A 27,951-nucleotide genomic window follows, 5' to 3' on the forward strand; every position below is an offset into this window, starting at 1 on the left:
CCCCCCCAAAATCACCCCCAAAACCTTCCCCTACCCACCTGCACCTCAAAACCTCCCCCCCAAACCAGTCCCCCAATACCTGTCCCACACCTGAACCCCCCAAAATCACCTCCCAAACCTGCCCCCACACACCTGCACCCCAAAATCACCCCCACACCTGCCCCACACCTGAACCCCCCAAAATCACCCCCCAAAACCTTCCCCCCACACCTGCCCACACCTGAGCCCCCCCAAAATCACCCCCCAAACCTTCCCCCCTAACCCCAGCCCCCCCCCCCACGTGTCCTCCCTTTAGACCCCCCCAAACCTCTCTCGCGACGCCCCCCAAAAACCGCTGCCCCCCCTCCCGGACCCCGCGGTCCCTCCGGCCGGGCCCCGCTCACCTGCGGCCCGAGCGGAGCCGAACGCGGCCGAACGGAACCGAACGGAGCCGAACTCGGTCGAACTGGGACGAACGGAGCCGAACCGGAGCCGAACGGAGCCGAATGGAACCGAACTGGGACGAACGGAGCCGAACGGAGCCGGCCCGGCCCGAAGGTTTCCGAACGTCCCCGAAGGTCCCCGAGCGGAGCCGAACCGGTGCCGAAGGTGACCGAAGATGCCCGAGCGGGGTCGACGGGGGCGCGCGGAGACACGAGGAGGGGGCGGGGGACACCCCTCATTAGGACCCCAGAGACCCCCCAGAGACCCCCCAAAGACCCCCCATACACCCCCTATGGACACCCATAGGCCCCCAGAGACCCCCCCAGAGACCCCCAAGAGACCCCCCCATAGGTCTCGCCCCATGGGGGGTGTCGAGACACACGTGAGGGGGATTTGGGGGGTCTCCTCCCTCCGGAGGTCCCGGGACTCATCTGAGGGAATGTTTGGGGGTCCCTCCCCTCTCAGGGGGTCTCTGAACTGTGCCAGGGGGGTCCAAGTGCTCCTTTTCAGCGATCCCTGGTGGTCTAGTGGTTAGGATTCGGCGCTCTCACCGCCGCGGCCCGGGTTCGATTCCCGGTCAGGGAACAAAGAAGTTTCTTTTTTTTGTTCCCGTTTTTTCCTCCTTCTTATTTCCATTTTTCCCTCTTCCTCTTTCCCCACTCGCCAAACTCCTTTACTGTAATAATTAATAAATTTTTAAAAATAAATATGATACAGAATATATGCAACATACATGATGTACTATGTAATGTCTATCTCGTATTGGCCTCATTAGCCACCAACGTGCATGTAACAAATGCGGATAGAGCCTTTCCCAAATCTTCGTTCGTGAAGCCCTGCCATGATGATGATGATATAATGTATAATATATAACATAAAAATACATTAAAAATATATGTTATACTATAATAATAAGGAAATATTTATAGTATTTGTAATATTGCTAAAGGACTTGTAATATATTATTATTTATAATAAAAACATTTAAATACATTAAAACATAAAAGTACATTTAAAAGCCATAAAAATACATAAAACCTCCATGAAGCCTCCACAAAAAATACATTAAAATACCCTAAAACCCATAAAAAGTATAAAAATACATAAAAGCCCATAAAAATCCAGAAAAGCACATAGAAAAAAGGGGGAGGAGGTCAAAAGCCAGTGCTGTCTGTCGCGACACAGGCAGAGGCACCGCTGGGATTCGAACCCAGGATCTCCTGTTTACTAGACAGGCGCTTTAACCAACTAAGCCACGGCGCCGGCGCTGGGCGAGGGCAGATCAGAGACCATCAGACCCCCAAACCCCTCCCCTCCCCTTCCCCCGCGAGACTCGGGATCCCCCGAGAAGGGAGACCCCCAAAATCCCCACGTACACACACACCTGTCCCGGAACCCCCTGAGGGAGGAAACCCCCCCAAAAAACCCTTTTCCCACCCCCATCCTTGTCCCGGGACCTTCCCGAGGGTGGAGACGCCCCCAAAAAAACCCTTTACAACCCCAGAAAAGGAGGGGAAATGGGAGGGGAGGACAATGAGGAGAACTAAAGAGGGGAAAAAGGAAAGTTAGGAAAAAATAGGGGGAGAAAAAGAAAAAAAAAAAAGTGAAAATTAGTGGGGGAAAGAAGGAAATGAGGGGGAGAAAAAACAGCATTAGCAGAGGATGGTTTCGATCCATCGACCTCTGGGTTATGGGCCCAGCACGCTCCCGCTGCGCCACTCTGCTACTGGAAAAGGGGGCCCTAATTGCTCGTAATGAATCATAATTACTTAGAGTGGGGCTCAACTGGGCCGAAAACGGGAGCAGTTTAAAAAAATACACAATTTATTGCATGTTATTATACACGTACATATAGAGATTGATTGATTGATCTAACCATTTAGTTAATTAATTCATTTTTATCTTTTTACTTTTATCTAATTTTTTTAATTCAAATTTATCTAATTTATTCATTTAATTTATTCGTTTAGATAATTTAATTAATTTAATTTATTTATTTAACCTCCTTATTCCTTTAGCTTATTTATTTTTATTTACTTATGTTATTCTTTTAGTTTGTTTATTTAATTTATTCATTTCATGTATTTATTCATTTTTAAAAATGTGTTTAAAACCCTCCCCGCTTCCCCGAGTTGGCTCCCCCGGGATTCGAACCCTCATTTCCGGGGTGGGTAAACCACGCCCACAGCACGCCCTCTGATCGGAGACCACGCCTCCATTCACGCCCCTTGCTGTAAAGCCACGCCCCTCCAGGAGCCAGATGGGCGCGGGGCGCGAGTGCGCAGCCGCGGACGAGGTGGCCGAGTGGTTAAGGCGATGGACTGCTAATCCATTGTGCTCTGCACGCGTGGGTTCGAATCCCACCCTCGTCGGTTACCGCGTTTTTGGGGGGTTCCCCAAAACCGCCCTCTTGTGATTGAGGTTCATTTTTCGGGGGATCTGCAGCAAATGCCGTCCCTTTCCCCTCCTTTTACATCGTTTTCTCCATCCTTTTTCGTCCTTTTCCCACCCTTTTTAAATCCTTTACCTGCCTTTTTTCCAGCATTTTCTCTCGGTTTTCAACAATTTCTCCACTTTTTTCCACCCTTTTCCCACCCTTTTCCACCTTTTCGTCACCTTTTCGTACCCTTCTCACCATTTTTTCCACCCTTTTCCACCCTTTTTCCATCCTTTTTCATCCTTTGCCTGCCTTTTCCCCAGTCTTTTTCTGCAGTTTGCCACTATTTTCTCACCTTTTTTTCACCTTTTCCTACCCTTTTCCATCTTTTCCCTACTCTTTCTCATCCTTTTCCACTGTTTTCCCATATTTTTTCCAGTATTTCCATCATTTTCCAGCCTTCCCCCACCCTTTCTCCATCTTTTTTCCTCCCTTTTCCCTTTTTTTCCACCCTCTTCCCACCTTTTTCCACCCAAGAGCCCCAAACAGGTAAAAACAGGTTAAAAAAAGGCAAAAAACAGGGAATTTTATTCAACTCCCCTTTTTTGGGGGTCCCCAGGTATTCCCAGCTCATTTCCAGGTGCTTCCATCCCATTCCCAAGTGTTCCCATCCCATTTCCAGGCATTTCTATCCCACATCCAGGAGTTCCATCCCATTCCCAGGTATTCCCAGTCTGTTTCCAAGTGGTTTGGACCCATTTCCAGATGTTTTTATCCCACTTCCAAGAGGTTCCATCCCATTCCCAGGTATTTCCAACCCATTCCCAAGTGTTTCGTTCCCACTTCCAGATGCTTTTATCCCATTTCCAGGTGTTTCCAGCCCATTCCAGGTGTTTCCAGCCCACGTTCGGGTATTTCTGTCCCATTCCCAGGTGTGTCCAATTCACTCCCAGGTTCTTCCAACCCACTTCCAGGTGTTCCAGACCCATTTCCAGATGTTTCTGACCCATATCCAGGTGTGTCTGACCCATCTCCAGGTGTTTCTATCCCATCCCCAGGTGCTTCCAGTTCATTCCCAGGTGAGTCAGACCCATCTCCAGATGTTCCAGACCCATATCCAGGTGTGTCCAACTCATTCTCAGGTGTTTCAGTCCCATCCCCAGCTGTATCTATCCCATTTCCAGGTGTGTCTGACCCATATCCAGGTGTGTCTGACCCATACCCAGGTGTGTCTGACTCATATCCAGGTGTCTCTGACCCATATCCAGGTGTGTCTGATCCATCCCCAAGTCTGTCTGACCCATATCCAGGTGTGTCTGACCCATATCCAGGTGTGTCTGACCCATCCCCAGCTGTCTCTGACCCACTCCCAGGTACTTCTAACTCATCCCTAGGTGTGTCCAACCCATTTCCAGGTGTTTCTCTCCCACATGCAGGTGTGTCCGACCCATCCCCAGGTGAGTTGAATCCATCCTCAGGTGTGTCTGACCCATCCCCAGGTGTGCCTGCCCCGCTCCCACCCCCCTCAGGCCTCCCCACCTGCCCTCCCCAGCACCTGTCCAGGTACCTGTTCACCTCCCCGGCGTGGCTCCGCCTGTCGGGCTCCAGCCGGAGGAGCCTCCGGAGCATCTCCAGCGCCGCCTCCCCCAACCCCTGCCAGGCACGCGGCACCTCCCCCCCGCCGGTGAGCCCACCTGGCTGCCAGGTGCGGCCCTGCCACACCTGGAACTCCCCAAACTGGGGATCTGAGGGCGCAGCCACCCCCCAGGGGAAGGTGCCTGTGAGGAGGGCGAAGAGGAGGACGCCGAAGGCCCAGGCGTCCAGGCTGGGCTCCAGGCGCAGCGTCTCCGCCTCGCGCAGGTGGCACAGCTCAGGTGCGGCGTAGGGGGCGTGGCCCGAGCCGCAGGTGGGCCCCACCTGCCAGCCCATGACGCGGGTGAGGCCGAAGTCGCCCAGTTTGACCAGTTGGCACTGGGGGTCGAAGGCCAGCACGTTGTCCAGCTTCACGTCTCGGTGCACCAGGGCGTGGCCGTGCAGGTAATCCAGGGCCGCGCCCACCTGGGTGGCCACGCGCTTCACCTGCGGCTCAGGGAGGCCCACCTGAGGAGGGGGGGACACGCCTGGTGGGACACAGGGTCACCCAATGTCACCTGGGGTCACCTGAGGTCACCTATGGTCACCTGGAGTCATCATTTGGGTCACCTGTGGGGTCACTTGTGAGTGTAGGGATTCACCTGGGACTCAGGGAGACTCACCTGTGGAGGGGGGGACACACCTGGGGTCACCTGGAGATACTTGGGGTCACCTGGTGTCACCTTGGGTCACCTGTGGGGTCACCTACGAGTGCAGGGGTTCACCTTGTTCTCGGGGAGCCCGCAAAGGTCCCAGACAGGTGCATCCCTCACACCTGTCCATCCTTCCCCCTCACACCTGTCCCCCCCCAAACACACCTGTGCCCACTCCGGACACATCTGAGCACTCACCCCAGGTGTGAGCAGCCCGCCCAGGTGAGTCTCCGCACACCTGAGCACTCACCCCAGGTGTGAGCAGCCCACACAGGTCCCCGGCAGGTGCGTGTTCCTGCGCGAAGCCGAAGTGGGTGGGGGTCTCGAAGGCCAGGGGCAGCACCTGCAGGCAGGTGAGCTGCCCCCGCAGGCACAGGTGAGTGCAGAACTCCCGCAGGAAGCCCCACCTGCCCGTCCGGTCCTTCCGCAGCAGCTTCAGCACCACCGGCGCACCTGGGCAAGGGTGGGGACACACCTGGGCACTCCTGGGCACACCTGGGGATGGGTTATACCCCCAGAGACACACCTGGGCACACCTGGGGATGGGTTATACCTCTTATAGACACATCTGGGCACACCTGGGGGCACCTGGGCACAGGTTACCCCACCCCATAGACCACCCCAGAGCCCCTTGGATCTCCCAGGTGTGTTTGGGGGCAGAGCCTGAAGTGTGTCAGGTGTGTCAGGTGCTCACCTGGCGCACAGGTACCCCCAAATCCCCCCTCCCTGAGCCCCCCGAGCCCTCCCAGTACCCCCCCAGCCCCTCACCCCCGTCTCGGGGCTGGGCCAGCACCACGTGCCCGTAGGAGCCACTGCCCAGTTCTCCCAGTACGTCCCAGTCCTGCTCCAGTTGGCACTGGGGGAGGTCCCGCCCTGTTTGAACCATCAGGTGCTGCAGGAGCCTTTCCTGGGCCTCCCCCTCCTCCTCCTCCTCCTCTTCCTCCTCGGCCGCTGCTTCCATGGGCCCTGGGAACCAGTATGGACCGGTATGGACCAGTATGGACCAATTCACTCCAATACAGCCCAGCCCAGTTTAATCCTCATCCTCCTCACCTTCATCTTCATCCCCCTCCGCCTCCTCTGGGGCAGCCCACTATAGACCAGTACAGACCAGTACAGTCGATATCAGCCCAGCTCAGCTCATTCCATTCCAGTCTGTCCCAGTCAAACCCAGTCCAGCCCAGTATAGCCCAATTCAACCCAGTCCAGCCCAGTATAACCCAGTTCAACCCAGTGCAGCCCAGCTCAATCCCAGTCCATCCCCATATAACCCAGTCCATTCCAGTCCATCCCACTCCATCCCAGTATAACCCAGTCCATTCCAGTTCACTCCAGTCCAGCCCAATCCATCCCAGTATAATCCAGTCCAACCTAGTCCATCTCAGTCCATCCCAGTCCACCCCAATCCATCCCAGTACAACTCAACCCATCCCAGTCCTGCCCAACATCCAGGTCTCCCCCCATCACCTGCCCCCAGGTGCCACCTGTCCCCCCAACCCACCTGTCCCCGCCCCCTCCGCCCCCCTGCCCCCAGGTGCCACCCCTCCTGCCGGTGTCCCCAGGGGTGGCCCCGGTGTCTCACCTGTGTCCCCCGGTGGGTCAGGGGGTGTCAGTGCCCCCCCAGGTGCCCCCCCAGGTGCCCCCTCGGCGGCCCCTGCGGTTGTGACTCAGAGTTTCCCGTGCCCGCGGTGCCACCCGGGCCCCGCTAATCTCTGTCACCTGCGTGTGGGGACACGTGTGTGTCACCCACGGCCAAAGATGGGCACGGGGGGGGGCAGAGGGACACTGGGACAAGGGGGGGCGACAGAGGGGGCACGGGGACATGGAGGACATGGGGGGGACATGGGGGGACATGGGGACCCGGGGGAGACAGAGGGGACAGAGGGACAAGGGGGACATCGGGTGGACATGGGGGGACCTGGAGGGGACACGGGGGTGACATGGGTGTCGTGGGGACATGGGGGGGCTTGGGGGACATGGGGGGACCTGGAGGGGACACGGGGGGACGGGGGGGACAAAGGGACAAGGAGGAGACAGAGGGACAGGTTGGGGCACAGTGTCTCCGGTGTCCCCAGTGTCCCCAGTGCCCCCCCAGTGTCCCCAGTGCCCCCCAGTACACTGAAACTCCCTCCCAGTGCCTCCCAGTATATCCCAGTATACCCCAGTATCTTCCAGTCTCTCCCAGTATATCCCAGTGCCCCCCAGTCTCTCCCAGTGCCCCCGGTGATGGTGCCACTGGTGCCACCGGTGCCACCTGGCCCTGTCCCCCCCCGGCTATTTCGGGTCCCCCCGCACCTGTCCCTGCCCTTCCCCACCCCGGGCCCCCCGCCAGACCCTCCCCCACCCCGAGGGGACACAGCGGGGGCTCGGGGCACTGGGAGGCACTGGGAGAAACTGGGAGGTACTGGTGGGTACTGGGAGAGAGTTCAGTGCACTGGGAAGAGACTGGGATGGACTGGGGGGAACTAGGGGGCACTGGAAAGGGATTTGGGGACACTGGGAGGGACTGGGAGGGGACTGGGGGGCACTGGGAAGGGGTTTCAGTGCACTGGGCTGTACTGGGCTGTACTGGGCTGTACTGGGAGGGGCCGGGGCCGGGCCAGGTGTTGCCGGGGGGGGGATTTGGGGGGTCGTGACCCCCCCCCGGGAGCAGCTGTTCACTAACGAGCTGCCGGGGGTTAATTACCGGCAGGGGATGATTAATTGCCTTCGGTGGGTGATTAATGAGCCCCCGGGAATGATTAATCGCCCTCGGCAGGGGGTATTAATTACCCGCGGGGGGGGGAGGAGGGATTAATGAGCCCCCGCGGGGTCACGGCCCTGACAGGTGACACCGACAGGTGGGGAGGGGGAGGGAAGGGGACACTGCAGGGGGAGGGGAGGGACTGGGGGGCACTGGGAGGGGAGGGGAGTGACTGGGAAGGGGCTGGGAGGGACTGGGATATACTGGGAGGAACTGGGATGGACTGGGAGGGAGTTTCAGTGCAATAGGAAGGGAGTGAGATATACTGGGAGAGACTGGGAGGGAGTTTCAGTTTACTGGGAAGGGACTGGGAGACACTGGGAGGGGGGCCTGGAGGGACTTTGAGTTTGAGTGCACTGGGAAGGGACTGGGATATACTGGGAGGCACTGGAATGGACTGGGAGGGGGGTTCAATGCACTGGGGGGCACTGGGAGGGGGCTGGGAGGGAGTGGGGCCATACTGGGGGGATACTGGTAGTCAGATGGGCCATACTGGGAGTCAGCTGGGCTGTACTGGGGCCGTACTGGGAGTCAGCCGGGCTGTACTGGGGCTGTACTGGGGCGATACTGGAGACACACTGGGACTCAGTGGGGCCATACTGGGGGCAGTTGGGTTGTACTGGGGGATACTGGGACCATACTGGTCAGGTCCCATGACCCCTATGGAACCCATGGCCACGCCCCCAACATGACCACGCCTCCTCAAGGCCCCACCCCCAAGATGAGACACACTTGGGGGGGAGGGGCACCTTTATTTGACAGGGGGACACAGGTAACACCCCTCCCCCCCGCCAGGTACCCACACATACCCCCTCACCTGGGGCACTGCCCCCGAGGTGCCCCCTCACCTGCTCACCTGCAGGCACAGGTAGGCAGATGCCCCCCCCAGCACCTCCAAGGCTTCCAGGTGGGCACTGGGCACCTCCTCAGGGGGTTCCAGGTGGGCACTGGGCACCTCCAAAGTCTCCAGGTGGACATTTGTCACCTCCTCCGTGGGCTCCAGGTGGGCACTGGGCACCTCCATCACCTCCAGGTGGGCATTGGGCACCTCTGAGGTCTCCAGGTGGGCACTGGGCACCTCCAAGGTCTCCAGGTGGACATTTGTCACCTCCTCAGGGGGTTCCAGGTGGGCACTGGGCACCTCTGGTGTCTCCAGGTGCACAGAGGGCACCTCCAAGGTTTCCAGGTGGGCACTGGGCACCTCCGTGGGCTCCAGGTGGGCATTGGGCACCTCCTTGGGGGTCTCCAGGTGGCCATTGGGCATCTCTGATGTCTCCAGGCGAGCACTGCGCACCTCCAAGGTTTCCAGGTGGGCATGGGGCACCTCCATCATCTCCAGGTGGGCACTGGGCACCTCTGTGCTGAGTTCCAGGGTCACAGGGGGCACCTCCAAAGTCTCCAGGTGGGCACTGGGCACCTCTGAGGTCTCCAGGTGCACAGGGGGCACCTCCAAGGTTTCCAAGTGGGCACTGGGTACCTCCTCCATGGTCTCCAGATGGACATTGGTCACCTCAGGTGGTGGTGGCAGCACCTGGAGCTGGACATTGGTCACTTGGGAGGGCGGTGGCATCGCTTGGAGCTGGACTTTGGTCACCTCAGTGCCCTGGAGATGGACGTTGGTCATCTCAGGTGGTGGTGGCAGCACCTGGAGCTGGACATTGGCCACCTCACCTGCTCGGAGCTGGACACAGGTGACACCTGAGGGTGGTGGCTGCGCCTGGAGCCGGACATTGGTCACCTCAGGGGGCGGTGGCAACACCTGGAGCTGGACATTGGTCACCTCACCTGCTTGGAGCTGGACACAGGTGACATCCAGGGGTGGTGGCAGCACCTGGAGCCGGACTTTGGTGACCTCAGGTGGAGGTGGCAGCACCTGGAGCTGCACTCTGGTGACACCTGAGGGTGGTGGCAGCGCTTGGAGCTGGACATTGGTCACCTCAGGTGGTGGTGGTAACACCTGGAGCTGGACTTTGGTCACCTCGGAGGGTGCCGGCAGCACCTGGAGCTGCAGCCCTGTGACACCTGTGACACCTGGCACCCCTGTCACACCTGGGATACCTGGCACCCCTGTCACACCTGGCACCCCTGTCATACCTGTCACCCCTGTCATTCCTGTCATACCTGTCACCCCTGTCACCTCGGTGGCCTGGAGCTGCACCCCTGTGACACCTGCAACACCTGTCACACCTGTGACACCAGTCACAGCTGTCACACTTCTCACCCCTGCGACACCCGTGACACCTGTCACACCTGGGACACCTAGGACACTTGTCACCCCTGCCCCCTCTGTCACACCTGTCACCTCCCTGCCCTGCACCTGGACGTTGGTGACCTCCGGCAACACCTGGAGCTGCACACCTGTGACACCTGTGACACCTGGCACCCCTGCCACACCTGTCACCTCAGTGGCCTGGAGCTGCACACCTGGCACCCCTGTCACACTTGTGACACCTGTTACCCTGGTCACACCTGCCACACCTGGAACAGCTGTCACCCCTGTCACACCTGTCCCCTCCCCGCCCCGCACCTGGATGTTGGTGACCTCTGGCAACACCTGGAGCTGCACACCCGGGACACCTGTGATCCCTGTGACACCTGTCACCTCGGTGGCCTGGAGCTGCACACCTGTAACACCTGTAACACCTGCCACACCTGTCCCACCTGCCACACCTGTGACCCCTGCCACACCTGGAGCACCTGTGACCCCTGCCACACCTGTCACCTCGGTGGCCTGGAGGAGCTGCACACCTGCCATGCCTGCCCCACCCGTCACACCTGTGACCCCTGCCACACCTGTCGCCACCCCTGCCGCCTCAGCCACCTGTACCTGCACACCTGCAGGCCCCATCCCGCCCCTCAGCAAGATCACACTCGTCCCCGCCCCCTCCTGTCCCGCCCCAGGCGGCACCACCAGGACGCTCTGCCAGGTGTGCGGCCCCTTCCCCACCTGCGCCAGGTGAGCCCGGGTGGGCACCTGGGCGGCCTTGGCGGGGCCAGGCAGCAGCAGCACCTTGCGGGGGGCGGCGGGCGGGAGGGGCGGCCCCCCCCGCAGCAGCAGACAGGCCGGGGGGCGCGGCTCGGGCGCGCGGTGGGTGCGCAGGTGGCGCTGCAGGTAGGCGGCCACCACGAAGGCCTTGGGGCAGGCGGGGCAGTGGAAGGGCCGTGCGGCCGAGTGGGTGCGGCGGTGCAGGTGCAGGTTGGAGGAGTGGGTGAAGCTCTTGCCGCAGGTGCCGCAGGTGTAGGGCCGCTCCCCCGTGTGCACCCGCAGGTGCTGCCGCAGGTTGGCCGCCTGCGCGAAGCCCTTCCCGCAGGTGCCGCAGGTGTGGGGCCGCTCCCCCGTGTGGGTGTGGCGGTGCCGCCGCAGGCTCGACGAGTTCTTGAAGGCCTTGGGGCAGACGGGGCAGCGGTAGGGCCGCTCGCCCGTGTGCGCCCGCAGGTGGTACTGGTAGTGCGACGCCCACTTGAAGGTGAGGCCGCACTGGGCGCACTCGAAGGCCCGGATGCCCGTGTGCACCCTCAGGTGAGTCTGGAGCAGCGAGGAGCGCTTGAAGGCCTTGCCGCAGGTGGCACAGGTGTAGGGCCGCTCACCCGTGTGGTCCCGCAGGTGGTAGCGCAGCCCCGAGGAGCCCTTGAAGGCTTTGCCGCACTCGCCACACCTGTACGGCCGCTCGGGGGGCGGCAGCGGCTCCTCGGGGACGGGCGCGACCTCAGCAGCCTCGCCCAGGGCGTGGCCGAGCGGCACTGCCAGGTGAGCGCAGGGCTTGCCGCAGGGTCCGCCCCGGGGCCGCTCGGGCAGGTGAGGCCGCGCTGAGGGGCTCTTGGGGCTCTTCCCGCAGGAGAGGCAGCGCTGGGGCTGTGCCGGGGGCGGCCCGGCCACCTCCCGCCCCGCGCAGGTGAGGCCCCTCCGGGGTGGCTCCTCTGGGGCGTCGGGGCCGCGGCCCGGCGGGTGCCTCTGCGGGCAGGTGAGCGTGGCTGAGGGGGCGTGTCCTGGCGGGTGGGTGGGGCCGTGGGTGCGGCGGTGCAGGTGCAGGTTGGAGGAGTGGGTGAAGCTCTTGCCGCAGGTGCCGCAGGTGTAGGGCCGCTCCCCCGTGTGCACCCGCAGGTGCTGCCGCAGGTTGGCCGCCTGCGCGAAGCCCTTCCCGCAGGTGCCGCAGGTGTGGGGCCGCTCCCCCGTGTGGGTGTGGCGGTGCCGCCGCAGGCTCGACGAGTTCTTGAAGGCCTTGGGGCAGACGGGGCAGCGGTAGGGCCGCTCGCCCGTGTGCGCCCGCAGGTGGTACTGGTAGTGCGACGCCCACTTGAAGGTGAGGCCGCACTGGGCGCACTCGAAGGCCCGGATGCCCGTGTGCACCCTCAGGTGAGTCTGGAGCAGCGAGGAGCGCTTGAAGGCCTTGCCGCAGGTGGCGCAGGTGTAGGGCCGCTCACCCGTGTGGCCCCGCAGGTGGTAGAGGAGGGCGGAGGAGCCCTTGAAGGCCTTGGGGCACTCGGGGCACTTGTAGGGCCGCTCACCAGTGTGGCTGCGCAGGTGGTGGGACAGGCGGGACGACCAGCGGAACGACTTCCCGCACTCCCGGCAGGTGAAGGGATGCTCGGGGACGCCCGGAGCGGGGGCGGTGCCTGCCATGGTCACACCTGAGGGGGAGACAGGGAGAAGGTGAGATCTCAGACGTGAAATATTGGGGGCAGGTGAGACTCCAAATCTGAAACATGGGGGGCAGGTGGGACTCCAGACCTGGCATACGGGGACACAGGGACAGGTGAGAGCCCAGACCCAGCACGGAACGTGGGGGGACACACACCAAGACAGCGCATGGGGGCGTGGCCAACACAGGGGGGCGTGACCAGAAACCCTCCGTCCCCCCTCCGTCCCCTCGGGCCACGCCCACGCCCCGCGCGAGCCCGCGCGAGCCCACGCAAGCCCCGCCCCGTCCTCTTCAGGTCCCGCCGCGCGCGAGCCCCGCCATGCCACGCCCTCTCGCCTCGGGCCCCGCCCTGTCCTCCCCTCAGGCCTCGCCCCCTTCTCCCCTCAGAGTCACCGCCCCTTCCCCCCCCAGGCCCCTCCCCGCGCAGGCGCCGCCGCCGCGGCCCCGCCGCTTCCTCCTCCTCCTCCTCCTCCTCCTTTTCCTCCTCCCCCCGGTTCTCGCTCACCCGCCGGGGCAGGGCCGGGATCTCGGAGGCTCCTCCGGGGCCCGAGCCGGGGCAGGGCTGGACCCGCCGCTGCCGCCGCCGCGCAACGACCGGGCCGCGCCGCCTCACGAGGCCACGCCCCCTCCCTCACGAGGCCACGCCCCACCCGTGAACGCACAGCGGCGGAGGCCACGCCCCCTCCAGGCAGGCCACGCCCCCACCGTCGCATTTTGGGAGATTTTACTGGGTTTTACCGGTTTTTACTGGTTTTTATTTTAGGGGCGTTACAGGTATTTTAGGGGGTTACAGCTGTTTTGAGGGGGGTCACGGGTGTTTTGAGAGGGTCACAGGTATTTTAGGGGGGTTACAGATCTCCAATATGGCCCCAGTGGCCCCCCTCCAGTATCTCCCCAGTATGGCCCCAGTATCCTCCCAGTACAGCCCCAGTATCCCCCAGTAAAGACCAATAGACCCCTAGAACAGGTCACAGGTATTTTTTGGTGTGGGGGGGTCCCAGGTCATTTGGGGGGGGTCCCAGGTGATTTAGGGGAGTCCCAGGTATTTTGGGGGCTCAGAGATGATTTAGGGGGGTCCCAGGTATTTTTGGGGGGTCCCAAGATGTTTTGGGTTGGTCCCAGGTGATTCGGGGGGGGCTCCTATGGCTCAGGTGACGTCCCGGCTTCCTCTGGCATCTGGAGCAGGGGCTTGTCTGCAAAATTTGAGGGGGTCTGGGCGTCCTTGGGGGGACTTGGGGGTCTTGGGAGGGGTTTAGGGGGGTCTTGGTGGGATTGGGAGGGATTTGAGGGAGGTTTGGGGGGGGTTGGGGGTTCTTGGGGGGTCCTGGGGGTCTTGGAAGGGGTTTTGGTGGGTTTGAGAGGGGGTTGGAGGGTCCCCGGGGTGTCCTATTGGATCTTGAGGGGTTGGAGGGGGTTGGGAGGGTTTTTTGGGGGGGTTGAGGGCTCCTGGGGCGGCTTTGGGGGTCTTGGGAGGGGGTTTGAGGGGTCTTAGGGATCTTGGGAGGGGTTTGGAAGGGGTTTGGGGGGGTTGGGGGTCTTGGGGGGGTCCTGGGGGCCTTGGGAGGGGGGTTGGGGGCTCTGGGGGGTTTTTGGGGGGTCCGAGGGGAGTCCCTGCCCCTCCCCCCGGCCTTACCTGTGAAGCGCCGGCCCCGCCCAGCACACCTGGCCCACAGGTAGAGCCCCAGGAGGGCCCCGCAGAGCCCCCCCCCAACCCCCAGCAGCCCCTCCAGCACCGAACAGGAGCCCAGCAGGTCTGCAGGTGAGACAGGTGAGACAGGTGAGCACAGGTGACAGATGATGACGTACAGGTGAGGACAGGTGAGAACAGGTACCCACAGGTGCCTCACCTTCCAGCTCCTCGCAGGCCACTCGGGCAGCCCCACCTGCGTGGCAGGTGCCCGGCCCCGCCCCCTCCCTCAGGCACTCCAGGAGCAGCATCTCAGAGCCCCGACAGGTGAGACCCTCCAGTACCGCCCCCGGGGCCAGGTGAGCACCGACAGGTGCACTGAGGGCGGGGCCGCAGCCCAGCTCCTTGCACACCACCTCTGCCTCCAGCAGGCTCCAGGTGCGGCCGCACACGCCCAGCCAGGTGTGGTTGTGCAGCACCTGCACCTGCCCCGCGCAGGGCCCGGGGCCGTCCCGCAGCCGCACCTGCAGGGGGGTGGGACCTGCGAGGGAGGGGCACACACCTGAGCACACCTGAGAATCCCCCCTGGACCCACCTGAGCCCCCCCTAGACCCACTCCAACCCCATACCTGAGCACACCTGAGCCCACCGCCCCTCCCGCTCCCCCCTCCCACCCCACAGTCCCCCCCGCCTCCCCTGCACCCACCTGCGCCTCACCTGTGCACACCACGCCCGCGTCCTCGCCATGGTTGCAGTCGTGCTCGCCCCAGGTGTGCAGCTGGCACTGCGCCAGCTCCTGCTCCCTACCTGTGCAGTGGGCGCCGTCCAGCCAGATGGGATCCGCCCCCCGGCCGAAGTGGGCGTGGCCGGGCGCGGCGAGGGCGTGGCCGCAGCCCAGCTGGCGGCAGATCACCTGCGCGTCCTGCAGGTCCCAGGTGTCGTCGCAGACGGTTCCCCACTTGTGCTCGCGGAACAGCTCCACCCGCCCCGCGCAGGCGCTGGAGCCGTTGGCCAGGCGCACCTGGAGCTGCGACGCCGCCTCCGCACCTGCGGGGCACGACAGGTGTGGCGCACCTGGGCGGGGCTCCAGATGTGGCTGGGGTGTGGCTTCAGGCGGGAAAAGGGGTTCTGGGGCCAACAGGTGAGCATTGGGAGGGGTTTGGGGGTCAACAGGTGAGTCTGGGAGGGTTTGGGATCAAACAGGTGAGTATTGGGAGGGTCTCAGGGTCAACAGGTGACTGTGGGAGGGTTCTGGGGTCAACAGGTGAGTCTGGGAGGGTTCTGGGCTCAGGTGTGGTCACAGGTAGGTCCAACCAGGTAACCCCCCCCCTTCCCCACCTCCCTGAGCCCCCTACCCGCCCCTCCCCAAGCCCCACCTGCCTCACCTGCACACACCACACCCACGTCAGCGCCGTGCTCACAGCTGGCCTCTCCCCAGGGCCCCACCTGGCACTCGCCCAGGTGGCCCTCAGTGCCTGTGCAGGTGACCCGGTCCAGCCACACTGGCCCCTCCCCCTGCCCAAAGTGGGCCCCGCCTGGCGCTGACAGGGCGGGACCACAGCCCACCTGGCGACAGACCACCTGAGCCTCGGGCAGGCCCCAGGTGTGGCCGCAGAGCGTCCCCCACCTGTGCAGGTAAAGCACCTCCACGCGTCCCGCACAGCGCCCGGGGCCGCCCGCCAGGCGCAGCGGGACAGGTGAGGGTGGGGCCAGGGCGGGACCTGGATGGGCGGGGAGAGAACAAGAGGAGAGTCAGGATAGGTGTGGAGGGGGTCAGGTGTGTCTCAGGTGTGACCCTGAAGTCCAGGTGTGACCCCAGGAACAGGTGTGACCCCAAAGCCCAAGTGTCTCCCAATGTCCAGGTGTGTCCCCACCTCACCTGTCCCCCCCCAGCTGTGTCCCCCCCCACTCACCGCTCAGGGACAGGTAGAGGAGCAGCCCCAGGTGGCTCTGCAGGTAAAGGAGCCTCATGTTGGGAGTGCACACCTGGGCACAGGTGAGGTCCCAGCAGGGGCTGAGGTGGGCACAGGTGTGGCCTGCACAGGTGAGAATGTATGTCCAGAACAGGTGACGTCACGGGTGAGAAGGTGTATCCTGCATAGGTGAGAAGGTGTGTCCTGGACAGGTGAGTGCCCCTCCAACACCTGAGGACCCCCAGTCACACCTGAGTCCCCCCAACACACCTTAGGACCCCCAGACGCACCTGGGAACACCCAGACACACCTACGCCCCCCCCAGTGCTTTAAGGACCTGCCACACCTGAGTTCCCCACACACCTGAGCCCCCCCAGATGCACCTCGGGGCCCCCAGACACACCTGAGCCCCCCCAGACACACCTGGGGGCCCCCAGACACACCTGAGCCCCCCCAGACACACCTGGGGGCCCCCAGACACACCTGAACCCCCCCAGACACACCTGAACCCCCCCAGACACACCTGGGGGCCCCCAGACACACCTGAGCCCCCCCAGACACACCTGGGGGCCTCCAGACACACCTGAGCCCCCCCCCAGCGGTTTTAGGGACCCCGAGAAACACCTGAGCCCCCCAGGTGGGATTTACCTGCCCCCCCGAAGCAGGTGCGGCCCCCTCAGGTGCCCCCTCCGCGTGCCGGGGGTGGGGGAGGGGGAACCTCTGGACCCTCCCGGGTTTGTCCCGGTTTTCTTCCTGGAAAAGCCGCTGACGCAACCGCGGGGTCACGGGGGGGGAGAAGGGTCACCTGGACACCTGGCGCTGGTCCAGGGGGGGAGGGGCCACCCCAGTTCGCCCTCCCAGTTGAATGCCGGGACCCCTCGCCTCCCCCTCACCTGGGACCGGCTCACCTGGGCCGGGATGGGGGGCTCAGGTGGCTCAGGTGGGCGCCGGACCCTCCCCAGGGGGGACCCTCTCACCTGGAGGGGGGCGGCGCTGAGGACCCTCCTGGCCATGACGTACCTGTGTGGTGAGTGACGTCATGGGGGGGCCGGGGGGGTTGGGGACCCAGTTTGGGGGATTCTGACCCAAAATTGAAGGATTTTGACCCAAAATTGAAGGGGTTTGGTCCCAAACAGAAAGATTTTGCTCCCAGATTGAAGGGGGTTGACCCGGAATTGAAGGATTTTGACCCAAAACTGGAGGGGTTTGACTTAAAATTTAAGGATTTGGACCCAAAATTGGACATTACCTCAAAATCAATGTATTTTGACCCAAAATCAACATATTTTGACCCAAAATTGACATCTTGCCCTGTGTCAAAGAATTTTACTCCAAAATTGGCATCTTTTGCCCCAAATCGACGGATTTTACCCCAAAATCAACATATTTTACCCTCAAATTGATGTTTTTTGCCCAAAATTCTCTGAGTTTTCCCCCAAAACCAACATTCCCCCCTCCCCTCTTCCTTAAAAACCCGTGAAAAACGTGATTTTCCACCATTTCTCCCTAGTTGTTTTTTTTTCCCAGGAATTCCTGGGCTCGGGGCCAAATTCCCCCTTTTCGGCCCCACATCGATTTTTTGGGGGGCAAAAGTCGCGATTTTGGGTCATTTTGGTTTGTTTGGGGACCCGGCTGAGCCCGGTCACGTGATTTCCCGGCCCCGGGACCTTCAACTCCAACAGTTTTTCCCAGTATTCCCAAGTTTTCCACATTATTCCCCACTTTTTCCCAATTTCCCCCCATTTTCCCCCGATTTTCCTTTCACTTTTCTTCCCTTTTCCCATTTTTTTCTCCGCTTTTCCCAATTTTCCCCTTTTGGGGGTCTCCCTGCGCCTCCAGGGCGGTCCCTGAGCTCACCTGTTCCCTTCACCTGTCCCAGGTGTGTCCCCGTCTCCCCCGGGGGTCTCCCTGCGCCTCCAGGGCGGTCCCTGAGCTCACCTGTTCCCTTTACCTGTCCCAGGTGTGTCCCCGTCCCCCCCGGGGGTCTCCCTGCGCCTCCAGGGGGGTCCCTGAGCTCACCTGTTCCCTTTACCTGTCCCAGGTGTGTCCCCGTCCCCCCCGGGGGTCTCCGTGCGCCTCCAGGGGGGTCCCGACGGCTGCTCGGGGCGGGTCGAGGTGCTGCACAACCTCACCTGGGGCACCGTGTGCGACGACGGCTGGGGCGTGGCCGAGGGCGAGGTCACCTGTGCCCAGGTGGGCTGCGGGCGGCTGCGGGCGCTCGCCCCCGGCGCCAGGTACGGCGAGGGGGAGGGGCCCATCTGGCTGGACGAGGTGAAGTGCGCGGGGCACGAGGGGCACCTGGAGCAGTGCCGGGCGCGGCCCTGGGGGCAACACAACTGCGGCCACGGCGAGGACGTGGGCGTCGAGTGCGCAGGTGAGGGGCCGCCCGCCCGCGCTTCCCGTCCTTCTCCTCCCGCGGCCCCATTTCCCCCACTTTTCCTCCATTTCCCCCCAGTTTTCCCCTATTTTCCTCAATTTTTCCCTGATTTTCCCTGATTCCCTCTGATTTTCCTCAGTTTCCCCCCTGTCTCACCTGTCTCACCTGTCCCACTTGTCTCACCTGTCCAGGACATTTGTCCCCCGTTTCTCCCCTTTTTACCCCATTTCTCCCCCTTTTCCCCCCCCATTTTTCCCCCTCACTTGCCTCACCTGTCCCATCTGCTCCACCTGTCTCACCTGTCTCACCTGTCCCACCTGTCTCACCTGTCACCCCTGTCCCCCCAGACTCGGTGACGTCATCGCTGGGCTCCCTGCAGCTGCGGGAGGGCCCCGATCGCTGCTCGGGGCGGGTGGAGCTGCTGCACCTGCACAGGTGGGGCACGGTCTGCGACGACGGCTGGGACCTGCAGGATGCTCAGGTGATCTGCCACCAGCTGGGCTGCGGCCACGCCCTCGCCGCGCCCGGCCACGCCCACTTCGGCCGGGGCCACGACGTCATCTGGTTGGACGAGGTGAACTGCACCGGGACGGAGAATTCCATCCTGGAATGTCCCGCCAAGCCCTGGGGGGACAACAATTGCTTCCACGGGGAGGACGCCGGCGTCATCTGCTCAGGTGAACTCACCTGGGGACATCTGGGGACACAGCTGGGGATAGCTGGGGACACCTGGGGCACATCTGGGTCTCACCTGGCTCAGGTGAGCGACCACAGAACCACATCCTGCTGGAGTTTGGGACTTACCTTTGACCCCACCTGCTGCCACCTCCCCCTGCCCCCTGCCCCCCCCAGCCCCTCCAGGTGAGCTCACCTGTGTCGTTGCAGCCTCCAGGATGGCGGTGCCCGCCCAGGTGCGCTTGGCCAACGGCTCCACCCGCTGCCAGGGGCAGGTGCAGGTGTCCTACGGGGGCACCTGGGCGGCCCTGTGCGACCACGGGTGGGGCCTGGCCGAGGCCCAGGTGGTCTGCAGGCAGCTGGGCTGCGGCCACGCCCTCTCCGCACCTGGAGGCTCCTGGTTCGGGCGGGAGCAGATGAAGGTGTGGCCAGGGAGCGTCACCTGCGTGGGGACAGAGCGGGAGCTCCTGGGCTGCCAGGTGAAGCCCTGGGAGAACCGCACGTGTCACCTGGGCGGGGCGGCAGGCGTGGTCTGCACAGGTGAGCAGCACCCTGGGGGGACACACACACCTGGAGGGGGCTCATCTGGGGTTTCCACCTGGTTTTGGGGGCTGGGAGGGGGTTTCAGCGCTCACCTGGCGCCCCTGAGGTGGCCACAGGTGGGGCAGCTGGGAAGGGTGGTCCAGGTGTGTTTGGGGTGGTTGGAGGCACCTGCAGCACCTGGTGGAGGTGCAGCACCTGAGGAGGTGCTGGGGACACACCTGGTCAAGGCTCAGCACCCGAGAAGGTGCCAGGGCAGCACCTGGACAGGTACCAGGGTGCTCCAGGTGTGTCTCGACCCTCTCCCTCCTCCCACCTGTGCCCCTCTCTGCCCCCCAGGTAACCCCGAGGCCGACCAAGTGCGCCTGGTGAGCTCCGGCAGCCGCTGCGCCGGGAGGGTCGAGGTGTTCCACAACGGCAGGTGGGGCACGGTCTGCGACGACACCTGGGACCTGGCGGACGCCCAGGTGAGTCCCGGGGGAGTCAGGTGAGGCTGGAGAGGGGCAGGTGGGGCTGGGGAGGCTCAGGTGGATCCTACGGGGGGGTACTGGGGGTGCTCAGGTGGGTCCGGAGGATGCTCAGGTGGGTCCTGAGGACACTCAGGTGTGTCCTGGGCCCGCCCAGGTGGTCTGTCGCCAGGTGGGCTGCGGGAAGGCCCTGTCGGCACCTGGGAGGGCCCAGTTCGGGCGGGGCACTGGCATCATCTGGTTGGATGAGACCAACTGCACAGGGGCGGAGCCTCACCTGTCCGCCTGCCCCGCCCGGCCCTGGGGTCGCAACGACTGCTACCACGGCGAGGACGCAGGTGTGGTGTGCTCAGGTGAGCTCCGGGACAGGTGAGGGGGGTGGCAGGACCCCCAGGTGTCCTTCCCACTCCACCTGTGCCAGGTGAGCTCTGGGGACAGGTGAGAGGAGTATCAGGGCCCCCAGGTAACTCTGTGCTCCAGGCAGGGGGGGTTTTGGGCCTCACCTAGGTGTTCCCCCCACCTTTCCCAGGTAGAAGAGGGGGTGAGGACAACCCGGAGCTCACCTGGGGGGGGTTACCTGAGCTCCTTCCTCACCCAGGTGTGTCTTTCCAGACTCCCTGATCCCGGAGCCGCCTCACCTGCGCTTGGTCAACGGCTCCCACCGCTGCGCCGGGCGGGTGGAGCTGCTTCACCTGGACAGGTGGGGCGGGGTCTGTGCAGGGGGCTGGTCCCACGAGGCCGCCCAGGTGGTCTGTCGGTACCTGGGCTGCGGCACCGCCCTGCGAGGGGCGGAGTTCGGCACACCTGGGCAGGTGTGGCTTGACCAGGTGAGCTGCCAAGGGACAGAGAAGAACCTTGGGGAGTGTCGGACGAGCCCGTGGGCCCAGCGCACCTGTGAGGGTGGGAGAGCTGCAGGTGTGGTGTGCTCAGGTGAGGCTCGGGGTGCCTGGGCAGGGAGAACAGGTGATTCCTCCCCCCCGGGCAGGTAGAACAGGTGATTCCCCCCAGCAAGGTACCACCTTCCCCTGGGTCCTGCCATTCTCAGGTGTGGTTTAGGGCGTCACCCATTCATTTCACACCTGTAATCCCCCCCCCGCCAGGTACCACCCCCCCGCAGGTAACCAGGTGTGCCCTTCCCCCTTCCCCTGCCCGCAGGTGCGGAGCCGTCGGGCGGTGCCCAGGTGCGCCTGGTGGGCGGCCCAGGTGAGTGCGCAGGGCGGGTCGAGGTGCTCCACGCCGGCGCCTGGGGGACGGTCTGCGACGACACCTGGGACTTCGCCGCCGCCGCCGTCGTGTGCCGCTCCCTGGGCTGCGGCCAGGTGATCTCGGCCCCGCCCCGCGCGCGCTTCGGGGAGGGGCGTGGCCCCATCTGGCTGGACGGGCTCACCTGCCAGGGCCACGAGGGGCACCTGGATGAGTGTCGCCACAAGAGCTGGGGCATCCACGGCTGCGAGCACAACGAGGATGCCAGCGTGGTGTGCGCAGGTGAGCCGCAGGGCAGGGGCGGGTGGGCTCAGGTGTGCGCAGGTGAGCAGCAGGTGCCCCAAACCCCCCCTCATCTGACCAGGTGTGTGTCCCCTCACCTGCAGGCTCTCACCTGGCCGACCTGACCCACCTGCGCTTGGCCGATGGTGCCGACAGGTGCTCGGGGAGGGTGCAGGTGCTCCACGCCGGGCGCTGGGGTGGGATCTGTGCCCACTCCTGGCACCTGGCGGCCGCCCAGGTGGTCTGCGCCCAGGTGGGCTGTGGGGGAGCAGCGGGCGTGGACCAGGTGAGGCCAGGCGAGGGCGAGCTCACCTGGCTGGAGGCCGTTACCTGCCGGGGGGACGAGGGGGCTCTCCTGGAGTGCCAGGTGAAGGGCTGGGGGGGGCCCCGCACCTGCGGCCATGGAGGACACGCCCACGTCACCTGTACAGGTGAGTTTGGAGGGGGCCACAAACACCTCCCCCAGAGACCCTCTCTGGGCTCAGGTTACCCCACAAAGACCCCCCAAATCCCCAGAGACCCCCTAATGTCCCCCAATGTCCCCATGACCCCCCCAAAACCCACCAGAGACCCCCCAATGTCCCCAAACCCCCCCAGTGACTCCCCCAGAGACCCCCTGGCACCCTAAAAACACCCTTGGGGACCCCAAAAACACCCCCCGGCACCCCAAACCCGCCAGGTAACCACAGAGGCAGGTGAACACCTTGGGAGGGGACACCATTGGCCAGGTAAGCACACCTGGCCAGGTACCCACACCTGGCTGTGTCTCCTGTTTTCCAGGTGTGACCCAGGGGCGCTCCAGTTTTCCTGGAAGCTCAGGTGAGCCAGGTGAGCTCCGCCTGGCTGACGGCCCCCACCGCTGCTCGGGGCGCGTCGAGGTTCTCCACAACCACACCTGGGGCACTGTCTGCGGCCACACCTGGGACCTGGCGGCTGCCCAGGTGGTCTGCCGTCACCTGGGCTGCGGCCACGCCCTCAGCACACCTGGAGCCGCCCGTTTTGGGGCGGGGCCCGGTCCTGCCTGGCTGGACGGGTTCAGGTGCGTCGGCAACGAAACCACCATTGCCCAGTGCCCGGGCAGCACCTGGGGGCGGCACACCTGTGATCACCTGGACCACGCCGGGGTCGTGTGCTCAGGTAACCCTCCCAGGTGACCCCCAGGCGACCCCCCAGTTGTCCCCACCTGCAACAGGTGCCCCCACCTGTGCTGGAAGGGGAAGGCAGAACAAGCATCCAGGTGTGTGCAGATCCCCTCTAACCCCCCTTCCCACCTGTGCAGGTGCCCCCCCGGCAGGTAACTCCAGCTCGGGTGAGGTGAGGTTGGTGGACGGGCCTCACCTGTGCATGGGGCGTGTCGAGGTGCTCCACGATGGCCAATGGGGGACAGTCTGTGACGACAGCTGGGACCTGAAGGAGGCCCAGGTGAGTCGGGGGGGGCTCAGGTGTGTCCTGGGTGTGCCCAGGTGTCCTGGGTGACACTCAGGAGAGTCCCTGGGCGTTCCCAGGTGGTCTGTCGCCAGGTGGGCTGCGGGGAGGCCCGGGCCGCCCATGGCCACGCCCATTTCGGGCAGGGGGCAGGGCCCATCTGGCTGGATGACATCACCTGCGCGGGGGACGAGACGCACCTGGCGCAGTGCCGCGCCCAGCCCTGGGGGAGCAACAACTGCCACCACGGCGAGGACGCGGGTGTGGTGTGCTCAGGTGAGCCCAGGGGGGATCAGGTGGGTCCAGATGTGATCAGGTGTGTTGTGGTGGGCTCAGGTGTGCCCAGGTGGACACAAATAGGCCCAGATGTGCTCAGGTGAGTCCGGGTGACCTCAGGTGCGTGGTGGAGGGCTAAGGTGAGCCCAGGTGGGCTCAGGTAACCTCCACATCAACCTCACCCTCCCACCCCACCTCATCCCTCTCAGATAACCCCCTGCCCACCTCACCTTTCCCCTCACCTTCCCGTTACCTGCCCAGGTGCCAACGTGACGGAGGAGCAGTTCCAGGTGCGCCTGGTGGGCGGCCCCACCCCCTGCGCGGGGCGGGTGGAGGTGCTGCACGAGCACAGGTGGGGCACGGTCTGCGACGACACCTGGGACCTGCGGGACGCGCGGGTCACCTGCCGCCAGCTGGGCTGTGGGGACGCCGTGGCCGCCCCCGGCCACGCCCACTTCGGGGAAGGAGTGGGGCCCGTCCTGCTGGACCACGTGGGCTGCACAGGTGAAGAGAACACCTTGGAAGAGTGCGACAAGGGCCCCTGGGGGGTCCACAACTGCAACCATGAGGAGGACGCAAGTGTGGTGTGCACAGGTGAGGGGCGGGGCGGGGGGAGGGGGCTCAGGTGGGGCTGGGGAGGGGCAGGTGTGCTCAGGTAACACGGGCAGGAGGCTGTAGGTGTGCCCAGGCGTACTCAGGTGTGTGCCCCTCCCCCGCAGGTCCCACCCCCCTGCAGGTGCGGCTGCGGGACGGCCCCGGGCCCTGCACGGGGCAGGGGCAGGTGCTGCACAACCACACCTGGCTGGGCGTGTGCGGCCGCACCTGGAGCCTGCTGGAGGCAGAGGTGGTGTGCAAGGAGCTGGGCTGCGGCCCCGCCCTCAGCGCACCTGTCGGCGCTCACCTGGCCCCGGGGGCGGCGCTGGAGGGTCTCACCTGTCGGGGCTCCGAGACGCTGCTCTTGGAGTGCCTGAGGGAGGGAGCGAGGCCGGGCACCTGCCACACAGGTGGGGCCGCAGGTGTCGTGTGCGCCACGCCCAAAGGTGAGGCACAGGGCGGGGAGGGAGGTGTCAAGGTGGGGGGACGGGTGTGACAGGTAGAGCCAGGACAGGTGTGACAGGTAGGGGTGGGACAGGTGGCTCACCTGCACAGGTAATTGAAGTTGAATCTTCCAACCCCCCCTTCCCCTCTCGCCTAATTAACCCCTCCCACACGTGGCGCACGTAAGGCCAGGTTTGGGGGGTTCTCACCTGTCCCCCCCCCACCAGGTGTGCCCCCCACCTGTGCACCCCTGGTGGCCCTGCTGGGGCTGCTGACGTCACTCAGTGGGGTCCTGCTCTGGCTCACCTTGAGGACCAGGTGTGTGGGAGAAGCCCCAGGTAAAGGTGAGTCCCGCCACCCTGAAGTGTGTCCCAGGTGCCTCCAGGTGTGTCCCAGGTGTCCCCAGGTGTTTCGAGGTGTGTCCCGGTTTATCCAGGTATATCCAGGTGTGTCCCAGGTGTGTCCCCAGATGTGTCCGGGTGTTCCCAAGTGTGTCCTAGGTATCCCCAGGTGTATCTTAGGTGTTCCCCAGGTGTTCCCAGGTGTCTTCCAGGTGTCCCAGGTGTTGCCCCAGGTGTCACCAGGTGTGTCCCCTCCCCCCACAGGTCACCTGGGGGCCATTTACCTGCCCAGGAGGGTCCCCCCTGAGGAGGTGGAGACACTGCAGCTCATCAAGGACGATGCCCCCTGATCTCACCTGTCACCTCTCACCTGCCCCCCCCAAACACACCTGGGGGGGCTCAGGTGTCCCCACACACCTGGGGCAGGTGGAGGGGAGCAAAAAAAGTGGGAAAATGGGGTGGAAATTAATAAAATTGGGGTTTTCAGCCATCCAGGTGAGACAGGTGTGAATTCTGGGGGGAGGGGGGATTGACCCTCCAGATGTGAATTTTGGGGGGTCCCCAAACCCTCCAGGTGTGAAATCAGGTGAGAACACCAATGATGTCATTAATTAACCATTATTTAATTAGCATATGCCCCACCCAGGTATGCCCAGACCCCACCCCCAGTACTACAGGTACCACCTAGGTGGGACAGGTGAGTCCCAGGTGTCCACAGGTGAGACTCAGGTGAGCCCCAAGTGCCCACAGATGAGACTTAGGTGCCCACAGGTGAGTCCAGGTGCCCACAGGTGAGTTGTCCCATCCAAAGGGGGACAAATCCGGGATTGAGGAATCTGGGAAGGAGGATCCAGGTGAGCACCTGCCCAGTCCCAAGTGCACCTGGGGTGCCAGGTGTGGCTGTTCCACCCCAAAAATCCAGGTGAGGGCTCAGGTGAGGTGTGCACACCTGGCCTTAGGTGTGTCGGGGGTCCCACAGGTCCTGGGGGCGTGTCCAGTGTCAGTGATGTCACAGCTCAGGTGTCGTGGTTCAGGTGCTGCAGGTTTTGGGGACCACACCTGTCCAGGTGTGCAGGTCCAGGGTCTGCTCACCTGGGGCTCAGGTGTCACAGTTAGGTGTTGCTGCTGAAGGTTCTGGGGGTGCACACCTCTCCTGGCTCCCTTCACCTGTCTCTCAGGTGTCCTGACACAGGTCCATCAGCTTTTTGGGGTCCGCACCAGGTTTTTGGGGCACACCCCCGCCCCGGCCGCCCCGCCCCGGCGCTCAGGTGTCCCTGTGCACGCGCTGGTGCTGCAGCAGGTTGGAGGGGTGCGCGAAGCCCTTGGCGCACACCCCGCACTTGTAGGGCGTCTCCCCCGTGTGCACCTTCTCGTGCACGCCCAGGTAGGCGAGGTCCTTGAAGAACTTGTGGCAGAAGCTGCACTCGTAGGGCCGGGCCTGGCTGTGCACGCGCCGGTGCTGCAGCAGCAGCGAGGGCCGGGCGAAGGCCTTGCCGCAGGCCTCGCAGCCGTAGGGCCGCTCGCCCGTGTGCGCGCGCTGGTGGATGGCCAGGTAGGACGACTGCTTGAAGGCCTTGCCGCAGGTGCGGCAGGCGAAGGGCCGCTCGCCCGTGTGCACCCGCTCGTGCGACGCCAGCGCGTTGCTCTGCTTGAAGCCCTTGCCGCAGAGGCCGCAGGTGAAGGGCCGGTCCCCGGTGTGCACCCGCTCGTGCACCTTCAGCGAGTGCCCGTAGGTGAACCTCTTGCCGCAGACGCCGCAGGCGTGCGGCTTGTCCTCGCAGTGCTGCCGCCGGTGCAGCTGCAGCGCCGCGCCCGTCGCCAGCTCCTTGCCGCAGTCGCCGCAGCGGAAGGGCTTGTCGGCGCCCAGGTGCGTCAGGGCGTGCCGCTGGCGCTCGTAGGGCGTCTTGAAGCCCTTGGGGCAGCGCGGGCAGGCGAAGGGGCGCTCCCCGCTGTGGATGCGCCGGTGCTCCTGCAGGTTGGAGGAGCGCTTGAAGCGCTTCCCGCACAGGTCGCAGCGGTGCGGCCGCTCCTCGGTGTGCACCAGCCCGTGGCTCTTGAAGTCCGAGTGGCGCTTGAAGGTGGCCCCGCACGCCTGGCAGGTGAAGGGCCGCGCCTCGGTGTGCACGACCTCGTGGCTCAGCAGCTCCCACGCCCGCTTGAAGCCCTTGTGGCACACGGGGCACTGGAAGGGCTTCTCGGCCACGATCACCCGCCGGATCTCCAGCGGCGCCGGCGCCTCGCCCGGCGGCTCCGCCCACTCCGCCTCGCCCGCGGGGCTCGCGGCACCGGCACCGGCACGCCCGCCCAGCACCAGCTTGGCCGTGGAGTAGACGCCGCGCTCGTCGATGAGCTGCACGAAGGCCTGGCTGGGCTCGCCTGGGCTCAGCTCACCTGGGCCCAGCTCACCTGGGATCAGCTCATCTGGGCCCAGCTCACCCGCGTGGCCCAGCTCGTCTGGGCTCAGCTCACCCGCGTGGCCCAGCTCACCCGGGCGACCCCACAGTACCTGCAGGTGGTTCCCGTGAGAAGGTCCAGGTTCCTCGGGGCTCTCCAGGTGTTCCCGGCTGGGGCGGGGCCGCCGGGGGTTCAGGTACAGGCGAGGCTTCCGCCGGCGCAGGGGAGGGGCTGAGGCCTCACCTGGAGGCCTCACCTGGGCGCAGGAGGCTCCTCCTGGTGTCACCTGAGTTGCCTCCTGGCCTTCATCACCTGGTTCTTCTTCTTCCTCACCTGGTTCTTCATCACCTGGGTCCTCATCAAGCTCTTCCTCACCAGGTTCTTCATCAGCTGGTTCTTCAATTTCTTCCTCACCTGGTTCCTCCTCACCTGGTTCCTCATCAGGTTCTTCCTCACCAAGTTCTTCCTCCTCACCTGGTTCTTCACCAAGTTCTTCCTTCTCAGCTGGTTCTTCCTCCTCCCCTGGTTCCTCTTCCTCACCTGGTTCTTCACCAAGTTCTTCCTCACCTGGTTCTTCCTCCTCCCCTCGAGGCTCCTCCAGGATCCGTCGGGAAAAGTGGGGTTCGTGGCCCCTCCCCCGCAACGCCTCCATGGCCACACCTGGAACCCGGGACAGGTGAGAGGGTGAGAGGAGACACAGGGGAGGGGATGGGCCTGGGATCCCCCTGAGCTGGGCTTGGGGACCCCCAGAGTCGGGCTTAGGGACCCCCAGAGCTGGGTTTGGGGATCCCCTTGGGCACCCTCTAGGCCGGGCTTGGGGACCTCCCAGGCTGGGTTTAGGGATACCCTGAGCTGGGTTTGGGGACCGTCTGAGCTGAGGCCCCTCCCAGTTTGTCCCAGTCCCCTGCCAGTCCCCCCCAGTCCT

The 27,951-nt window shown here is 63.9% G+C and overlaps 4 protein-coding genes and 4 non-coding genes across 10 annotated transcripts; 4 read left to right on the forward strand and 4 right to left on the reverse strand.

Moving 5' to 3' along the window:
• Window positions 1-383: 383 nt before the first annotated feature.
• Window positions 384-6,046, reverse strand: LOC120325352 (uncharacterized serine/threonine-protein kinase SBK3-like; the record flags this gene model as incomplete). Its single annotated transcript, XM_039391381.1, has 5 exons — window positions 5,854-6,046; window positions 5,664-5,748; window positions 5,336-5,621; window positions 4,340-4,900; window positions 384-445 (listed from the first exon to the last, which is right to left on the reverse strand). Coding segments are annotated over exons 1-5 (1,187 nt in total), but the record flags the coding sequence as incomplete, so codon positions are not given.
• Window positions 937-1,008, forward strand: TRNAE-CUC. The gene has a single exon. It is a non-coding gene; the product is annotated as a tRNA-Glu (tRNA).
• On the reverse strand, window positions 1,613-1,686 carry TRNAT-AGU. The gene has a single exon. It is a non-coding gene; the product is annotated as a tRNA-Thr (tRNA).
• TRNAM-CAU lies at window positions 2,077-2,148 on the reverse strand. Its single transcript has one exon. It is a non-coding gene; the product is annotated as a tRNA-Met (tRNA).
• TRNAS-GCU lies at window positions 2,714-2,795 on the forward strand. The gene has a single exon. It is a non-coding gene; the product is annotated as a tRNA-Ser (tRNA).
• On the reverse strand, window positions 6,004-27,951 carry LOC113992629. The gene is made up of 22 exons (XM_039391368.1): window positions 25,900-27,951; window positions 24,187-24,246; window positions 23,507-23,749; window positions 22,891-22,959; window positions 22,410-22,577; window positions 21,665-21,945; window positions 21,147-21,579; window positions 20,706-20,846; window positions 19,957-20,093; window positions 19,503-19,612; window positions 19,257-19,457; window positions 18,813-18,946; window positions 18,041-18,329; window positions 16,009-16,131; window positions 15,481-15,816; window positions 14,813-15,142; window positions 14,316-14,636; window positions 14,102-14,221; window positions 12,974-13,195; window positions 8,685-12,457; window positions 6,668-6,804; window positions 6,004-6,051 (listed from the first exon to the last, which is right to left on the reverse strand). The coding sequence occupies exons 1-21, from the start codon at window positions 27,676-27,678 to the stop codon at window positions 6,685-6,687; spliced, it is 9,390 nt and encodes a 3,129-aa protein (XP_039247302.1). The 5' UTR covers window positions 27,679-27,951; the 3' UTR covers window positions 6,004-6,051; window positions 6,668-6,684.
• Window positions 6,045-6,506, forward strand: LOC120325346 (vegetative cell wall protein gp1-like; the record flags this gene model as incomplete). The annotated part of the gene is made up of 3 exons (XM_039391367.1): window positions 6,045-6,071; window positions 6,240-6,339; window positions 6,421-6,506. Coding segments are annotated over exons 1-3 (213 nt in total), but the record flags the coding sequence as incomplete, so codon positions are not given.
• On the forward strand, window positions 15,068-25,124 carry LOC113992625 (deleted in malignant brain tumors 1 protein-like). 3 transcript variants are annotated; one of them, XM_027730104.2, is made up of 17 exons: window positions 15,074-15,158; window positions 16,163-17,035; window positions 18,050-18,382; window positions 18,733-19,062; window positions 19,271-19,600; window positions 19,940-20,067; window positions 20,225-20,420; window positions 20,680-20,997; window positions 21,223-21,552; window positions 21,657-21,983; window positions 22,333-22,689; window positions 22,832-22,974; window positions 23,058-23,253; window positions 23,515-23,847; window positions 23,973-24,293; window positions 24,519-24,635; window positions 24,897-25,124. In XM_027730104.2, exons 2-17 carry the CDS (start codon window positions 16,927-16,929, stop codon window positions 24,980-24,982), a joined length of 3,954 nt encoding a protein of 1,317 aa, XP_027585905.2. In that variant the 5' UTR covers window positions 15,074-15,158; window positions 16,163-16,926; the 3' UTR covers window positions 24,983-25,124. The 3 variants fall into 3 exon arrangements, with proteins under 3 accessions (XP_027585906.2, XP_027585905.2, XP_039247306.1); XM_039391372.1 differs by having other exon boundaries at window positions 15,077-15,158; window positions 16,158-17,035; XM_027730105.2 differs by lacking the exon at window positions 20,680-20,997 and having other exon boundaries at window positions 15,068-17,035.

This window comes from Pipra filicauda, unplaced genomic scaffold (assembly GCF_003945595.2).
Source record: "Pipra filicauda isolate LSUMZ 115617 unplaced genomic scaffold, ASM394559v2 scaffold950_size86934_pilon, whole genome shotgun sequence".
In the NCBI taxonomy this organism is placed as follows: domain Eukaryota; kingdom Metazoa; phylum Chordata; class Aves; order Passeriformes; family Pipridae; genus Pipra; species Pipra filicauda.

Bases quoted from the DNA above. Each gene is read 5' to 3' on its own strand.
- LOC113992625 (XM_027730104.2), top strand. From the start codon at position 16,927: ATGGGGGGCTCAGGTGGCTCAGGTGGGCGCCGGACCCTCCCCAGGGGG. The intron at 19,063-19,270 runs GTGAACTCACCT...GTGTCGTTGCAG, and splicing joins CGCCGGCGTCATCTGCTCAG to CCTCCAGGATGGCGGTGCCC. The intron at 22,975-23,057 runs GTGAGTCGGGGG...GGGCGTTCCCAG, and splicing joins GGGACCTGAAGGAGGCCCAG to GTGGTCTGTCGCCAGGTGGG.
- LOC113992629 (XM_039391368.1), bottom strand. From the start codon at position 27,678: ATGGAGGCGTTGCGGGGGAGGGGCCACGAACCCCACTTTTCCCGACGG. The intron at 22,960-23,506 runs GTAACGGGAAGG...GGCCTCCTTCAG, and splicing joins TCACGTTGGCACCTGGGCAG to GTCCCAGCTGTCGTCACAGA. The intron at 19,613-19,956 runs GTCGGCCTCGGG...GTGTCCCCCCAG, and splicing joins GAGCTCACCAGGCGCACTTG to GGTGCTGCTCACCTGTGCAG.